Genomic DNA, 13,836 nt, shown 5'->3' on the forward strand with positions numbered 1-13,836 from the left:
GCTTATGCCCAAATAAATTTGTTAGTCTCTAAGGTGCCACAAGGACTCCTCGTTGTTATAGTATACAAGTTCCCCTCTCCCCACTCATACCCACCTCCGCAACCAGTTTAATGCACCTGCTGCTCTTATCCCTCCTTCCACCCATACCAGCAGATGTGAGCAGAGTCTTGTCAGGTGTTGCTCACAACTCATATGTACAAAGATGATTCCACTCCAATGACTCAACCGTGGAAAGTACTGCATATTCTGGCCTCAATTCAGCAAATCACCCAAGCTGAACGGGAAGTACTCATGTGCATAAAGTTAGGCATGTGCCTAAATGCTTTTCTGGATTGCAGCCACTGTGTTCAGCACCTTGCAGGGTCAAGCCCAAAGAAAGAGTGCTGTGGATATCACTTCCTTATTGTTTTCCACCTCAGCCTGTCCAGGTGCATATGTGACTTCCTAAGCACAGTACTGAGACAACAAGCATTTATCAAACATTCCTCTCTCTCTCACACATGTATCTGTGTGTATTTACTGTAATTAAAAAAACCTGATATAATATCTTTTGAATATTTTCCTAGCAATCTGCATTTCTTTTTGAGTGACGATAAAGAATTGGCATAATTATCAAACATTATGTTAAACACCGATTAGCTCCAAAAACCCTAATGAACATTAAATAACATAATGCTAAATGATAATAAAACCCTATATGTGAAATAAAATGTAAGTATACCACTACCACTTCAACACAGAAATTGGACACCGTTATATTAATCCATCATAAATAAGGCTACAATTATGTCATGGAGGTCATGGAAGTCATGGATTCCGTGACTTTCTGTGACTTCTGCAGCTGGAGCGGCAGGTGCGCTCTCCCTGGCGCCAGCTGCTCAGGTGCCCTGTGGCCAGCCTCACCGGTTGCTGTTGGAGCAGCCATGGGGTCAGCCACACCAGTCGCTGCTCAGGTGGTCCCGGGCAGTTGGCCCCAAGAAGCACCTGAGCACCAGTGCTGGGGACTGCCCCAGGGCCAACGTCACCAGGGCTGGCCACTTGGGTAGTTTCCGGGGCCGGCTGGACTGGCCACTGCTTGTGTGGCCCTGGGCAGCTGGCACCGGGGACTGCCCGAGCAGTGGCCCGTGTGGCTGGCCCCAAGGACTGCCTGAGCATTGGTCCTGGGGGTGACCCCAGGGACTGCCCAAGAAGCAGCAGTCCCAGGGGCAGCAGGAGCAGCGGCCCCGAAGGCCCTCAGGAGAGCGGTCCCCAGGAGCCATGGAGTAGTGGGCCGCTGGGGGCAGTCAGCCCCCACTGCTGGAGCAGAGCGCCCCCAGGAGCAGAGATTTAGTTATCATGGGTATTTATAGTAAAAGTCATGGACAGATCACGGGCCGTGAATTTTGTTTCTTGCCTGTGACCTGTCCATTACTTTTACTAAAAATACCTGTGATTAAATCATAGCCTTAATCATAAACTTTGAATTCACTATAGATAATGGGGATTGTTACAAGATCACACTCATTAAACCAAGGAATATCTATTGTGAGGGCTTTCAAACTCTCTGAAAAGATTTCCATTTTATTCCATATTCCACCTATATTAAAAATAGCTAAATTATAAGCTGATGTAGCTTCAGTATCCACAATTTTATTTAGAAAGCACAGACAAAGAACTAAAGCAAACTCAAAAATACAACTCAAAGATACATTATACTTACTTCCTCCATGGCTCTTCTGGAGAAACAGATACAACAACATCAATTGGTAAGGTCAAGTTAACGTAGTGGTGTCTCTTGTTTTCCCTTTCAATGACTGGGGCTACAGCTGCCAAAGGAGATGTCATTTCCAACATAAGGTCTACATTTACTATCTGCTGCTGAAAAGAATAAAGACAGTTACATGCACTAATAATACATGTCCAACAATACATGCACCAAGAAGGGATAGAAGAAAAAAGTAGATTCGTAAGACCCATGGAGGTGAAGGGGCTCCAGGGACAGCAAAAGTTAAGAACCCCAAAACAAAACAGGCTCTTCACAACCCCAATTAGATGTAATGAGACAGATGAAAGGAAGATTCATTTTTGAACAATGTCAGGGGCCAGACACAAATAACTGAGCTAAGATATCTAACAGTACTAAAGACTATTGGCCTGCTTCTGCATGCTCATCTGTGCAGGTGGATCTTTGCATTCATGCAGAGAGCACCGTTGACTTCAATGGCGTTCTCTGTGGATGCAAAGGTTTGCTTATGTGGATCAGCTTGTGAGAAAAAAGCATTTATTTGTTATAAGCTGTTAATATGGGTGGAATATATACCGTATCTTGGAACTTTTTATCCTTCTTTTTTGCAAGTTTTCTTTTAGTCTCATCTTCTTGGTCAAATCTGCAATATTAGCAGAGAGAAACTAATAATATGAAATTAATTTATTACAAAAATTATGATGTTCCCATTGTTTCGAATATACTCACCGAATAAATCGTATTATCTCCTTACAAACAGAATTATCAGTTAGTTCTGATGGAACTGTGTTCATACTGCTGTTAGGCCATACATACACTGAACTATGGCAAATTCTTAATACCAGCACATTTGAAGACAGTTTGGTCGACAGATCACTGAAAACATACTTTACTGCCTTTTTCGCTGAAGTCTCTAAAACAGAATAAGGATATAATTAGTGTTGTTCAAATAATTCCCTAACTTTTATTACAGCTACCAGATGTACACTTAAAGTTAAAATGTTTAATTCTGTCCTTGAAAAAGAAAAAAAAAGGAAGTGTTGCTATGATCAGACAAATGGCTATGTGAAAATAGTCATCAAAAATCCTGGTCCCACTGTAGTCAATGGCAAAACTCCACTGAAATCAATGGGGCCAGGATTTCATTTGGCTTCTTTTTACTTTACAGATCTACTCCAACTATACACAAAAATCATATCTGCTTACTCTAGTGCAGGGTGGCCAAACTTACTAACCCTCCGATCCGCATACGACAATCTTCAAATGTTTAAGAGCCAGGATGTACCTGTTCAAGCTCAGGGCTTCAGCGTTACAGGGAGGAGGGTCTTGGGGCTTCAGCACTGAGCCTGGCAGGCGTGCTACATGGGGTTGAAACCCTGAGACTCCCCTCCCTGCTGGGCAGAAGCCAGAGGTGACGCATGGGGGGACACGTGGGGTTATGTCCCTCTCTCCATTTTTGCCAGGGTTTGCTAGCCCCGCTTGGTCACATGGTGCCGCAGGGCCCCTTCCCTTCATGGCAGCTCCTGGAGCTGGTGAGCTGCAGCCATGGGGAGAGGCAGTGACAAACAGCTAGGAGCTGCAGAGACAGCCACTACGTTTGCTGCTTCCTCTCCCTGTGGAGCTAAAGCAGCGACCCCTCCCTGCAGCTCCCAACTGCTTGCTGCTGCCTCTCCACAAGGAGCTAATACCTGTGAGCTGCAGGGAGGGGGTGCTGAGGGTAAGACGGGGAGTGTGCCTGGTGGGTGTGATTCAGGTTGTTGGGTGGGGAACGAACCTTTAAATTGTGCTCCCTCCTCCCCCACCAGTAGGTACCAGAAGCCCCTACCTCACCACAGGGCAGAAGCCTTGAGCTCTCCCCCAGTCTGGAAGGCACAGAATGGGGGAGCGGGAGAGGGGAATGTGGAGGGATCCACAAGCTGCATTTTATAAAAGAGCCGCATGTGGCTCATGAGCCACAGTTTGGCCACCCCTGCTCTAGTGCTTGAACAAAACTTTAATATTGCCTTTTACTTCTGTTACCCTTGCAGAGCCAACATGGCTAAAGAAGACTGTGCTGGATTATATTCTGGTTCAAACATCAAAAACAGCATTGTTAATAGGGCTGTCAAGTGATGTAAAAAATTAATCGCAATTAATCACGCAATTAAAAAAATTAATCAAGATTAATAGCATGATTAATCACATTGTTAAACAATAATAAAATACAATTTACTTAAATATTTTGGGAGATTTTCCACACTTTCTAATATATTGATTTCAATTACAACACAGAATAAAGTGCACAGTGCTCACTTTATATTTATTTTTTATTACAAATATTTTCACTGTAAAAACAAAATAGTATTTTTCAATGCACCTAATACAAGTACTGTAATGCAATCTCTTGTAAATATAAACAAACTTGTTTGTTTTAGTGATTGACTGAACAAGAAGTAGGACTGGGTGGACTTGTAGGCTCTGAAGCCTTACATTGTTTTGTTTTTGAGTGCAGTTATGTAACAAACAAAAAAATCTACATTTGTAAGTTGCATTTTCATGACAAAGAGATTGCACTACAATACTTGAATGAGGTGAATTGAATAATACTATTTATTTTGTTTATCATTTTTAGTGCAAATATTTGTAATAAAAATAATATATACTTTGATTTCAATTACAATACAGACTACAATATATATGAAAATGTAGAAAAACATACGAAATATTTAATAAATTTCAATTGGTATTCTATTATTTAACAGTGCAATTAAAACTACAATTAATTTTTTTAACCACAATTAATTTTTTTGAATTAATAATGAGTTAACTGTGATTGACAGCCATAATTGTTAACTAAGGCTCCATCCTGCAAACACTTGCACATATGCTTAGGTGAGTAAATTCTGCAAAAACTCAAGTATGTATATAACTCACAGACTTTAGTGGGACTACTCACAAGTGTAAAGTTACACACATGCTTAAGTCTTTGCAGAATCATGACCTACCTTCCAACTGCAGAGCTACATTCCAGCTTTATTTACACCTGTGAAACCTCACTATCTTTAGTAGGGTTGTACAGGTAGTAGGTGAAGGCAAAATTTCTCCTGTGGAATCTTTACTGCTGGTGATTATGAATGAACCACAAAGAATATAGTTTGACTTTCAGATCTCCATTTTGAGTCTGAAGTAATGGCAATTACAAAAAAACCCATATATTTACTTGTATGCTGAGCAAATATATATTGCAATCCTTACATTAAAACAATATTTGACTAGTCCTGTTATGTCACCCAGAATTCAGAATGCAGCAAATTATGCAAAGGCAATCATAGCTATGCATTTCCCCTTTTTTAAACATGATTAAGTTACTGTAGACCAATGTAATGTATTTTGCATTAAAAATCTGGGACTGATATCTGTAGTAATTAAAGTATATAAAAATACACCACAACCTGTGTAAACAAAAATATAATGGAACCTTCTTGAGTGAAGGCCCTCACTCTCACCACATGACCACTTTTCTATACATAAGGAGGTTCTTTATTAGAAGAATATTAAGTTGCAAAGTACACTGCACTGAGATAATTTGGGACTTTTGTTCTGCTTAACTGACAGTGAAATTCACCCTTTTCTAAGCAAAGTCCAAGTATGAGTCTTTGTGTGAGGAATTAAAAAAGGGATGGTGATTCTGGAATCCAGAAACAGAATACTGTGTTTCATCGGAATGCATTCACCACCTCTATTCCAGACCACGAGCTTGAAGCCTCCATGCAGGCCACTGTGGCCCTACCAATGGTCTCCACTTGTGAGTTTATTTAGGATTGGTGCAGAATCCTGTGCAACTAAATATTTGGGTGCAGAAGCCTCTGAATGGCTTCCCAGTACACACCCTCTTCCTGTACGGCCTATGGTGGAGCTTATGTGGCATAGACGACCTTGCAGGAGTTTTGCTGTACCTGAATTCATTGTAAACAACTGTCACTTTAAAACAATTGTCAGGGTTTCAGAAAGATTTTAGGGAAGGGTGGGGAAAGTCAAAAATGATCCTAATACACATCCCATAAGTGGCATAAATTTGGAAATTAAAAAAAAAGAAGACCTAAAATTACTGATTTTGGTATTGCTTTAAACTAAAAAAAAAAAAAAAAAAAAAAGGTGTGTAGTGGATGTAGTGGAAGGGAGGAAGTTGTCAGGAAATGAAACATGAAAGGGAAGTCAAAAAATGAAATCATCATCATGCACTGATCCTTTAGGGTTTGGAGAGAAATCCTGAGTATTTGGTGAGCAGGTAACGAAATTATTATATCCAGTGCGGTTAGTTAATTCTCTCCTATTCAGACTTTACACTCCTATGAGGTGATCCTATGATATTCTTATAGACACACCATCAGCAGTATTCAGCTGAAATGCAAGATCCAGGCCTCCTCTTATTCTAAAGAGTATGTCCATAGTTTCCAGAATTACCTATAGAGAAAAAAGAAGTTGAGTTATAAAGTTAATAGAAATGAGTAGCATAAGACAGTTACTTCAGTGACGTTTCCCAAAAGTTGCAATGAGAACATGGCTCATTAAAACAGGATTACTTTTTATCACACAGTATTAACCGCATACTTTTTAAATCCAGGAATTGTTTTAGATGTAACTAAAGAACTCCAACTGCTTTAAATTTGAAATTGTTTGTTTTTAGATTCCATTTTGTGTTTCCCATCTTTGCCTCTACCTCCTAGTTGAAGGCAGGACTGGAACTGCTCTGCTGATTAACTTGGTAGATTAGATGGGGAGCTGAGTGCCTCCCATCTGCAATGTTGGGACACTGCGGAAGGTAACAGGAAATTTCCCCTCTACGACCTTCTTCAACTGTTCATTTTTGGAAGGGAAGCCACAGTCTCAGCAACTAATAAGGAAGAACTCAAAACCTCTGGACTCATGAGGACTCAGTGAACATACAGAAGGGGATCTGCCAGTTAGCTGCTCCTAAAAAACTGCAAAGAGCAGCCAATGTAAGATCATTTGGAAATACAGAACTATCATCACATCTCTCTTTGATGACAAAGTGTGGGAGACTTCCAGGTTCAAAGCTAGCCCTGTATTTTGATTGTTTTATTTCAATTCCACCTATAACACATGTTTGACTTCCATTAAAACATCCTAAATAGAAACACAAGACGAAACAAACTATAGAAAGATAATGTGACATGGGAAATTTATCTGAAGTGTCACAACCACTTGCACTTTAAGCAGTATCAACATGTAGTTAAGCTTTAAAGCAAGGGTGTGGACCCATTTTTCTATCGGGGCCATCGACTGGGGGGGGTGGGCTCTGGGGATGTGTGGTTTGGAGTGCAGGAGGGGGCTCAGGGCTGGGGCCAAGGGGTTTGGAATGTGAGAGCGGGCTCAGGGCTGGGGTGCAGGAGGAAGTTTGGTGCAGGCTCCAGGAGGGAGTTTGGGTGTGGGAGGGGGCTCAGGGGTTGGGGTGCAGAGGGGGTTCTGACGTGGGGCAGGGGGTTTGGATTGGGGGCTCCGGCCAGGTGGTACTTACCTCAGGCAGCTCCCAGTTGGCAGTGCAGCGGGGCAAAGGCAGGCTCCCTATCTGCCCTGGCTCCATGCTCCTCCTGGAAGCAGTCACCATGTCTGGCCCCTAGGTGGAGGAGCTAAGGGCTCTGCATGGTGCGTGCTGCCCATGCCTGCAGCTCCTGGCCAATGGGAGCTGCAGAGCTGGCGCTGGGGGCAGGGGCATCACTCAGAGCTTCCCTGATTGCCCCTGCTCCTAAAGGCCGCAAGGATGTGCTGGTCGCTTCCGCAAGCTGAAGCCAACCCTAGCTTCCCCTATGCAGCAGGGCGAGCTGGCGCTCACAGCTCCAGCCCTGCAAGGGGGCGCTGAGGCTCGGGGCTTTTGGCCCACAGCACAAAGACATGCCGCGGGCCGGATGAAATGAAGCAGTGCCACATCTGGCCCACGAGCCGTAGGTTCCCCACCCCTGCTTTAAAGCTTCCAGTCTTTCTATGAAGCGATGGACCTGCCCAATAAAGTAAACTTCTTGATAAAGTTACATCTAAACTACATGTTCAATATATTGGTGGTCATTTAAAAAAATCCTTGAAAAAAAAACAACAAAATTTGACCTTTAAGTAGCACAATTTATTTCAACAGTGGAGTCAACAACGCACATTTATATGCTACCAAGTGCGCAAGGCACTTTCAAACATGTCATACGACAATATCTCTGTCTTGAGGAGCTTTCAGCGTAAGACCTTGTTCCTGTAAAGCTTCACATAGGTTTCTGAATACAAAGGGGTTGCATGTGGGGCCAGGCGTCTGACCATGTGGCGCTCCATGCAGGACTGAGGGGTAAATTAGATGGTTACAACATAACAAGGAGGCTCATAACTGGAGGACAGCACTGGAAAATAAGTAGCTTTTGAGAAGTGGATTACAGAGGTTGCTTGGCACAACACCTGGTTTAGTTGGTAAGGCACTGGACTGGGACTCAGGAGATCTAGGTGAATTCCCAGCTCAGCCACAGGCTCCACGTGCCCTTCCCCAAATCACCTCCCTGGGACTTGGTTCCCCGCACTCCCCTGCCTCCAGGGCTGGCAGCGGGGAGGCCAATCTCTGCGTCATGCTGGGAGGGGCCCCAGGAAACATGATTTGCTCGGGCCCCACATTTCTCCCCGGGCCCAGGCTCACCCGCAGGTAAAGCACGGAGGAGGCACCAGGCAGGGACACAGCGCGACCAAGGCCCCGCGCGCCTGCCCAAGGGCGGGCAGGAGCCTGGCGCTGAGCCAAGGCGGGAGCGGAGATGGGGGACGAGGGACCCCAGCAGGGGAGGCGCCCGCGCGGACGTAGCGACAGGCCGGCGACGTAGTGGCACAAGGGTCACTCCGAGCTGCGGCCCCTCGAGAACGGGCCGGGCCGGGGGCGGGCACCGTTAGACCCGAGGTGACAAGAATTCGACAGTGAGCGCACCACGTGGGAGAGACACTCCCAGCATGCACCGAGCCGGCTGCCCTCTCCCCCGCCCAGCAGAAGCGCCCTGAGCCGCTGTTTTAGCCACCCCAGCGGCGCGGACTCACCACGTCTGTCAGTACCGTACTCATAGTCCGCACGCGCCTCTCCCCCACCCCGATGGGGGGTTGGAACAGGCCGGTTCTCTTGCACGCGCCGTAATGTTTGACGTGTCACTCCAGCAAGAGAAAGGTGGCAGGCCGAGAACACCAGGGCAGGTCATGTGAGCGAAGGCGCTGACAAGAGGGGACTACAATTCCCAAGGTGCAGCGCGGGTGCGCGGCGCGCGCAACCTCTGGACTATACCAACAGGACTCGACAGACCGGGGGGACAACACTGAAATGCTGTTCATGTGTTGTTGGACTTTCCCGAATCCAGAGCAACTGCATCAACAAAGAGTCCTGGGCAGAGTCATGTACCTCTCAGAAGCTGCTGCTGCCGCCGCCTGGGGATGCAGAGAGGAGAGGGCAGCCGCTGACCCTCTGCAACACACCTGGCGAGGTTGGTGTGAGGTGAGTGAGAAATCAGTCCAGACGTCCTCCTTAAAGCGTGTGCTGTAAAGGAAGATTTCATGCAAATTGTTTAATCATGCAAATATATGCAATAATTGATGCTGTAATGATATTTATTCATTGATTAGTCATACGCTACTGTAATTATAGTTACAAAAATATATTTACGTGTATGTAAACCGATGTAGTTATATTTGTGTATTTGTATGTAACTGGTGGTTACATCATCATTTAAAATCAGTTTTTACTTTTTTAACAGTACATTGCACTTCTGCAACATCTTCCATCCAAAAAGCTTTACAAATATTAATACATTAAATTGCTCAACATCCCTGAGAGGCAGGTAAAATATATTATACACCATATATTCTTAATGCAGTGCTCAGTAGTCTCTTTATATGCTGATTAGGGGACCGATCCTGAGAAGAGCTGAGCACCCATAGCTACCATTGACCTCAATCATTTACATTTTTGAAGTCAGTGGGAATTGTAGCTGGTCAGCACTTCTCAGGATCAGGATTTAGGTTACCACAATAGGGATCCCAAAACTCCTTCACATCTCCTGTCTATTGTTAACCAAGGATGACTACAAAGCACAGCTGAAGGTAATCCAGAAAGCAAAAGGATATGCTATCCTGCATATCCTTACCAACGAACTGCACTACTCAGATCCCTGATCTCAATATTTTAAGGGTACTCGTTACCAAATTCTGATCCAGAGGTTTTAATAAGAGTTGAACCCAGTTACACCACAGATGAATGTGGGCCATATCTGTCTCATAATGGTTTTAAATTTGTTTTTTTAAAGGACATGTGTTAATGCTGGCTCTCTCCCAGACAGTCTAGTTCAGTCCTCTTCTCACCATCACCACCCCAGTTATGCCCTACTTTATAGATAGTGTTAGATGCTGAGTACAACAGAAACTTAAAGGAATTGAGTGCTAATACTTTTGAACCAAAGAATCTCAGTACCATAATGGTACATTTTATTTTAAATGCTTAAACTTGTTGCAGACTTTGACTGTAACTCTATTTGTATGGCTTTGCAGTAAAAGAAGTGAGCATAAGAAAACATCTACATTTTCTAGTGTAGTGAAGTGTCACACAGAACCAACCATGCCTGGAGAAGGGAAATCTGACATGGAGAGGATTGGCCTCTTCAGTGAAATGGAGTATGTTACCATTGGAGATAAATATGTCACACATTATATGCGTAAGTACATTTCATTTTAGCAATAAGGATATTTCCAATAGCCGTCTAATCTGTCTTTCTACTGACTCACTGTTTTCTATTAGTCTTTTCAGAGACATCTGGGTTTTCTTAGTAACCAAAAAGCTCTCTATCTTTGCTCAGTGTGGCATAATCCATTTTTAGTAGAGGTCTGCTTAAATGTCACAATAAATGCAAAAAGAGACAGCATAAAAAAGGTAAACATTTTTCAGTTTAGCCGAGTTTTATGTATTAAGATTAATAAAAATATATGTGCTGCATTTTGTTGTCCAAGTTACAGATAAAATATACTATTGAAATTACTGGTCTTTACCTACCAGCTGGTGGGGAGTAGGTGTCACCTCCAGTGACTCATCCCCTTTCTCTGTCATAATTGTGGAGATTTCCAGGGGCTTCTTTTCATCACACCATGGGATATAAGTGGAGGTAAAATTCCAGCTGCTCCATGCAAAGACATTGCAAATGGATTTACTTTTAGACTTTTGGGATAGTACATATTCTTTTGGCTTTCCACATTGGGCATTCTTTCCCTTGGAAATGTCAACTCACAGATTGTGTAGCCCTCCAGCATTTGCACGTCCCAAATGAGGGCAGCATTTTTTAAAATTTATAATGTCCTTATGACTCAAATTTTAAATTAATAGCTGTGACTTTTGAGAAATGTAGATAAATTATGTAAAATTAGGTTAACAGGCGACCAATTAAAATTTATGAAACCCCTGACAAACCAGGTAAAGTAGATTACTCTATAGGATATGTTTAGCATTTAATTACTTCTTTGAAATGAACATTTTAAGAAATTAGGTCCTTTGAAACTGTTTCCCAATTGTACTGAAAGAAAACAAAAAATGGGACACCAATTTTCTTTGTCAGTCAATATGCAAATTATCTTCATTATTTTGAATATTCTGCTAAGAGACTCAGCTGCAGAACAGCATTAATATGATGACTTAATCCAACAGTAAATTGCTCCACAGTTATCTTTGTTTGCATTTGTAATGTTAAAACTGAACTGGCATTATGGAAAGCCTTATCTTCTCCTTACATGCCAATGCTGAGAGCAGGTAGTTTTTTCTGTGTGGCTGCTCCAACTGGCATTTCTGTTATAAGATTATGTTTTCAGTACTTTAAATTTAGTGGTAATCTTTTATTTCTTTGCTTGTAGTTGACCAATGTGCATAGGAGATTATATATTTATTTATTTATTACTTAGGGCTGGATTCTTTCATCCTCACTCTTGTTCATTGGAACTACTCATGGTATTACTCATGATGAGTCCAGGATAACAGAGTTTGACCCTCAGTAAGAATCAGCCTTTGTGAAGTGATGTTCATAGATTCCAAGGCCAGAAGGGACAATTGTGATCATCTTGTCTGACCTCCTGTGTAACACAGGCCATAGAACTTCCCCAAAAATAATGCCTAGCGCAGATCTTTTAGCAAAGCATCCAATTTTGATTTTAAAATGATCAGTGATGGAGAATCCATCATGACCCTTGGTAAATTGTTCCAATGGCTAATTATTCTCACTTAAAATATCACGCCTTATTTCCAGTCTGAATTTGTCTAGTTTCAACTTCCAGCCATTGGATCCTGTTATACCTTCCTCTTCTAGATAATGCTGGATGTTAGTGCAGAATAGTTATGGCCTCCCTCCAAAAGCTGCTAATAGCAATGGTATTTTTGTGTTATGGTGCATGCCACTAGAAACTTGACTGAGTCAAACAATTCATTTTTCATATATTAGGTTACTGAACAGTTGCCATATAGTATCAGCAATCAGTCACTACCACATGTGACTTACAGATGAAAGGTTCTGTATTGCATTATCAGCCCCTTTGAACCATCCATACCCAGTCTTCATTTTTAATTTCTAAATTTAAATTAAGAGAATCTGTAGAGTTAAGTGAATATTTACAATGCTTACTTGTTTTAAAGGCCCTTTCAATGAAGCTGCAAGCAAGAACAAACAAATGTTACCTGGGGGTACCAAAATGCTGTCAGCTCTTCAGGCAGGTTACTTTGAGCCTCAGTTTGTGAGGGTTTTCGAAGGTGAAGCCTACTCAAACCCTGTGCAACTAAGGAGGCGATATAGATTGGCAGAGTCAAAGAAAAATATGGGCAAAGCTTTCCTTCCAAGCAATGGAGTCAAACTGCCGTAAGTGTTGGGAAAGGCTACCTTTTTTGTGTGCGTGTGCTGCATTAAAAATAATTTGTCACAACTTTTTTATAAAAGTTAACTGTTAACAAGAGTATGGTTTTGTTTTTATGAGAAGATATGTACAACATATGATAAAGAAGCAGTGTTAAAACACAGTACTGCCATAGTCCATACACCTAATAACCAACATAAACTTAAAGAGACATTAAAGTTCTCTAGCAGAATATTGTGTGAAGCTAAGAGTACTGAATCATGGGAAATGGGACTAACAGAATCCACTATCCTGAATTCCTCTATTTCCATTGCCAGAGTTCCATTACCTTGGAGTTTTTATAATACCTAATATTAAAGCATGATCACTCCTCAATGCTGGAGACAAATGGGCGCTACCAGGATAAAAGCACTACCCATTGAAAACATCATGGGATGACACCTCTATGACTGAGTTGGTCAGAGGATACAGAGACATAAATAGCCTGCAGTGCATTTGATGTTTTGATGAAAATATTTATCTGTCTGAACAAAGACCCCATGTAGCTTCACACAATTACAGTTAAAGCAAGAGTTCATGTATCTGTTATTGGGCTAAGCAGTTTTCCTGCTTTTGGGGCTTTTTAATAAAAATACAGACAGGCAGGGGGAAAAGTCTGTTATATTGAAAGAAATGTATGCTGTCCAATCCATTTATTAAAACACAAGGATTGTCTTAAAGGGATATTAAAAACTATGGGCCAGACTCTGGCAGGTATTTACAATCAGGCATAATGTCCCCACTCTGCTTCTGTGTCCCCAAATGTACACTTATCCTGTATACACTGTAATGTATATGTGTCCATAATTAAGGCTAAGATTTTGTCAGGGATATTTTTAGTAAAAGTCACGGACAGATCACGGGCTTCTGTGAATTTTTCTTTATTGCCTGTGACCTGTCCGTGACTTTTACTAAAAATATCCCTGATAAAACGGGGAGCTCAGCTGCAGGGTCCCCACACCACTTGCAGATGTTGGGCAGCTGTGGGGGCTGCTTCAAGCTCTGGGGGTCCCTGCTGCCCTCAGTGGCTCAGAGCTCCCAGGTGACTTGCAACTGCGGCCCCACTGCCTGTGGCAGCTGGGAGCTTGTGGGGGCGGAAGGGCGCCACCCACGGAGGCAGGGAGCTGTGGGGAGACCCCGTTGCCCAATGCAGCCAGGAGCTGCAGCCCTGCCCCAGCTGATAGGGCTGACTT

General features: G+C 42.8%; 2 protein-coding genes across 11 annotated transcripts in view; one reads left to right on the top strand and one right to left on the bottom strand.

Moving 5' to 3' along the window:
* Positions 1–8,914, bottom strand: part of UFSP2 (UFM1 specific peptidase 2) — a 27,705-nt gene extending 18,791 nt beyond the window's left edge. Inside the window, exons 1-5 of one of the 9 annotated variants that reach the window (XR_013345960.1) lie at positions 7,242–7,637; positions 6,088–6,166; positions 2,453–2,636; positions 2,300–2,366; positions 1,700–1,857 (exon numbers count right to left, since the gene is read on the bottom strand). Coding sequence is in view for 8 of the 9 variants with exons in the window: in XM_077815556.1 (XP_077671682.1) it covers positions 1,700–1,857; positions 2,300–2,366; positions 2,453–2,636; positions 6,088–6,166; positions 7,242–7,331 (578 nt within the window). In the remaining variant the exon portion in view is untranslated. Of the gene's footprint in view, positions 1–1,699; positions 1,858–2,299; positions 2,367–2,452; positions 2,637–6,087; positions 6,167–7,241; positions 7,645–8,285; positions 8,700–8,776 lie in introns of those variants that run through there. The other 8 variants (XM_077815553.1, XM_077815557.1, XM_077815554.1 and 5 more) reach the window with 8 other exon arrangements.
* The window catches only part of CFAP96 (cilia and flagella associated protein 96), a 20,962-nt gene continuing 16,003 nt past the window's right edge, over positions 8,878–13,836 (top strand). The window contains exons 1-4 of one of the 2 annotated variants that reach the window (XM_077815559.1): positions 8,941–9,244; positions 9,481–9,564; positions 10,271–10,434; positions 12,390–12,609. In XM_077815559.1, the coding sequence (XP_077671685.1) occupies positions 9,051–9,244; positions 9,481–9,564; positions 10,271–10,434; positions 12,390–12,609 (662 nt within the window). In that variant the 5' untranslated portion in view covers positions 8,941–9,050. Of the gene's footprint in view, positions 9,245–9,480; positions 9,565–10,270; positions 10,435–12,389; positions 12,610–13,836 lie in introns of both variants that reach the window. The other variant, XM_077815558.1, reaches the window with a different exon arrangement.

This window comes from Eretmochelys imbricata, chromosome 4, assembly GCF_965152235.1.
Source record: "Eretmochelys imbricata isolate rEreImb1 chromosome 4, rEreImb1.hap1, whole genome shotgun sequence".
In the NCBI taxonomy this organism is placed as follows: Eukaryota; Metazoa; Chordata; order Testudines; family Cheloniidae; genus Eretmochelys; species Eretmochelys imbricata.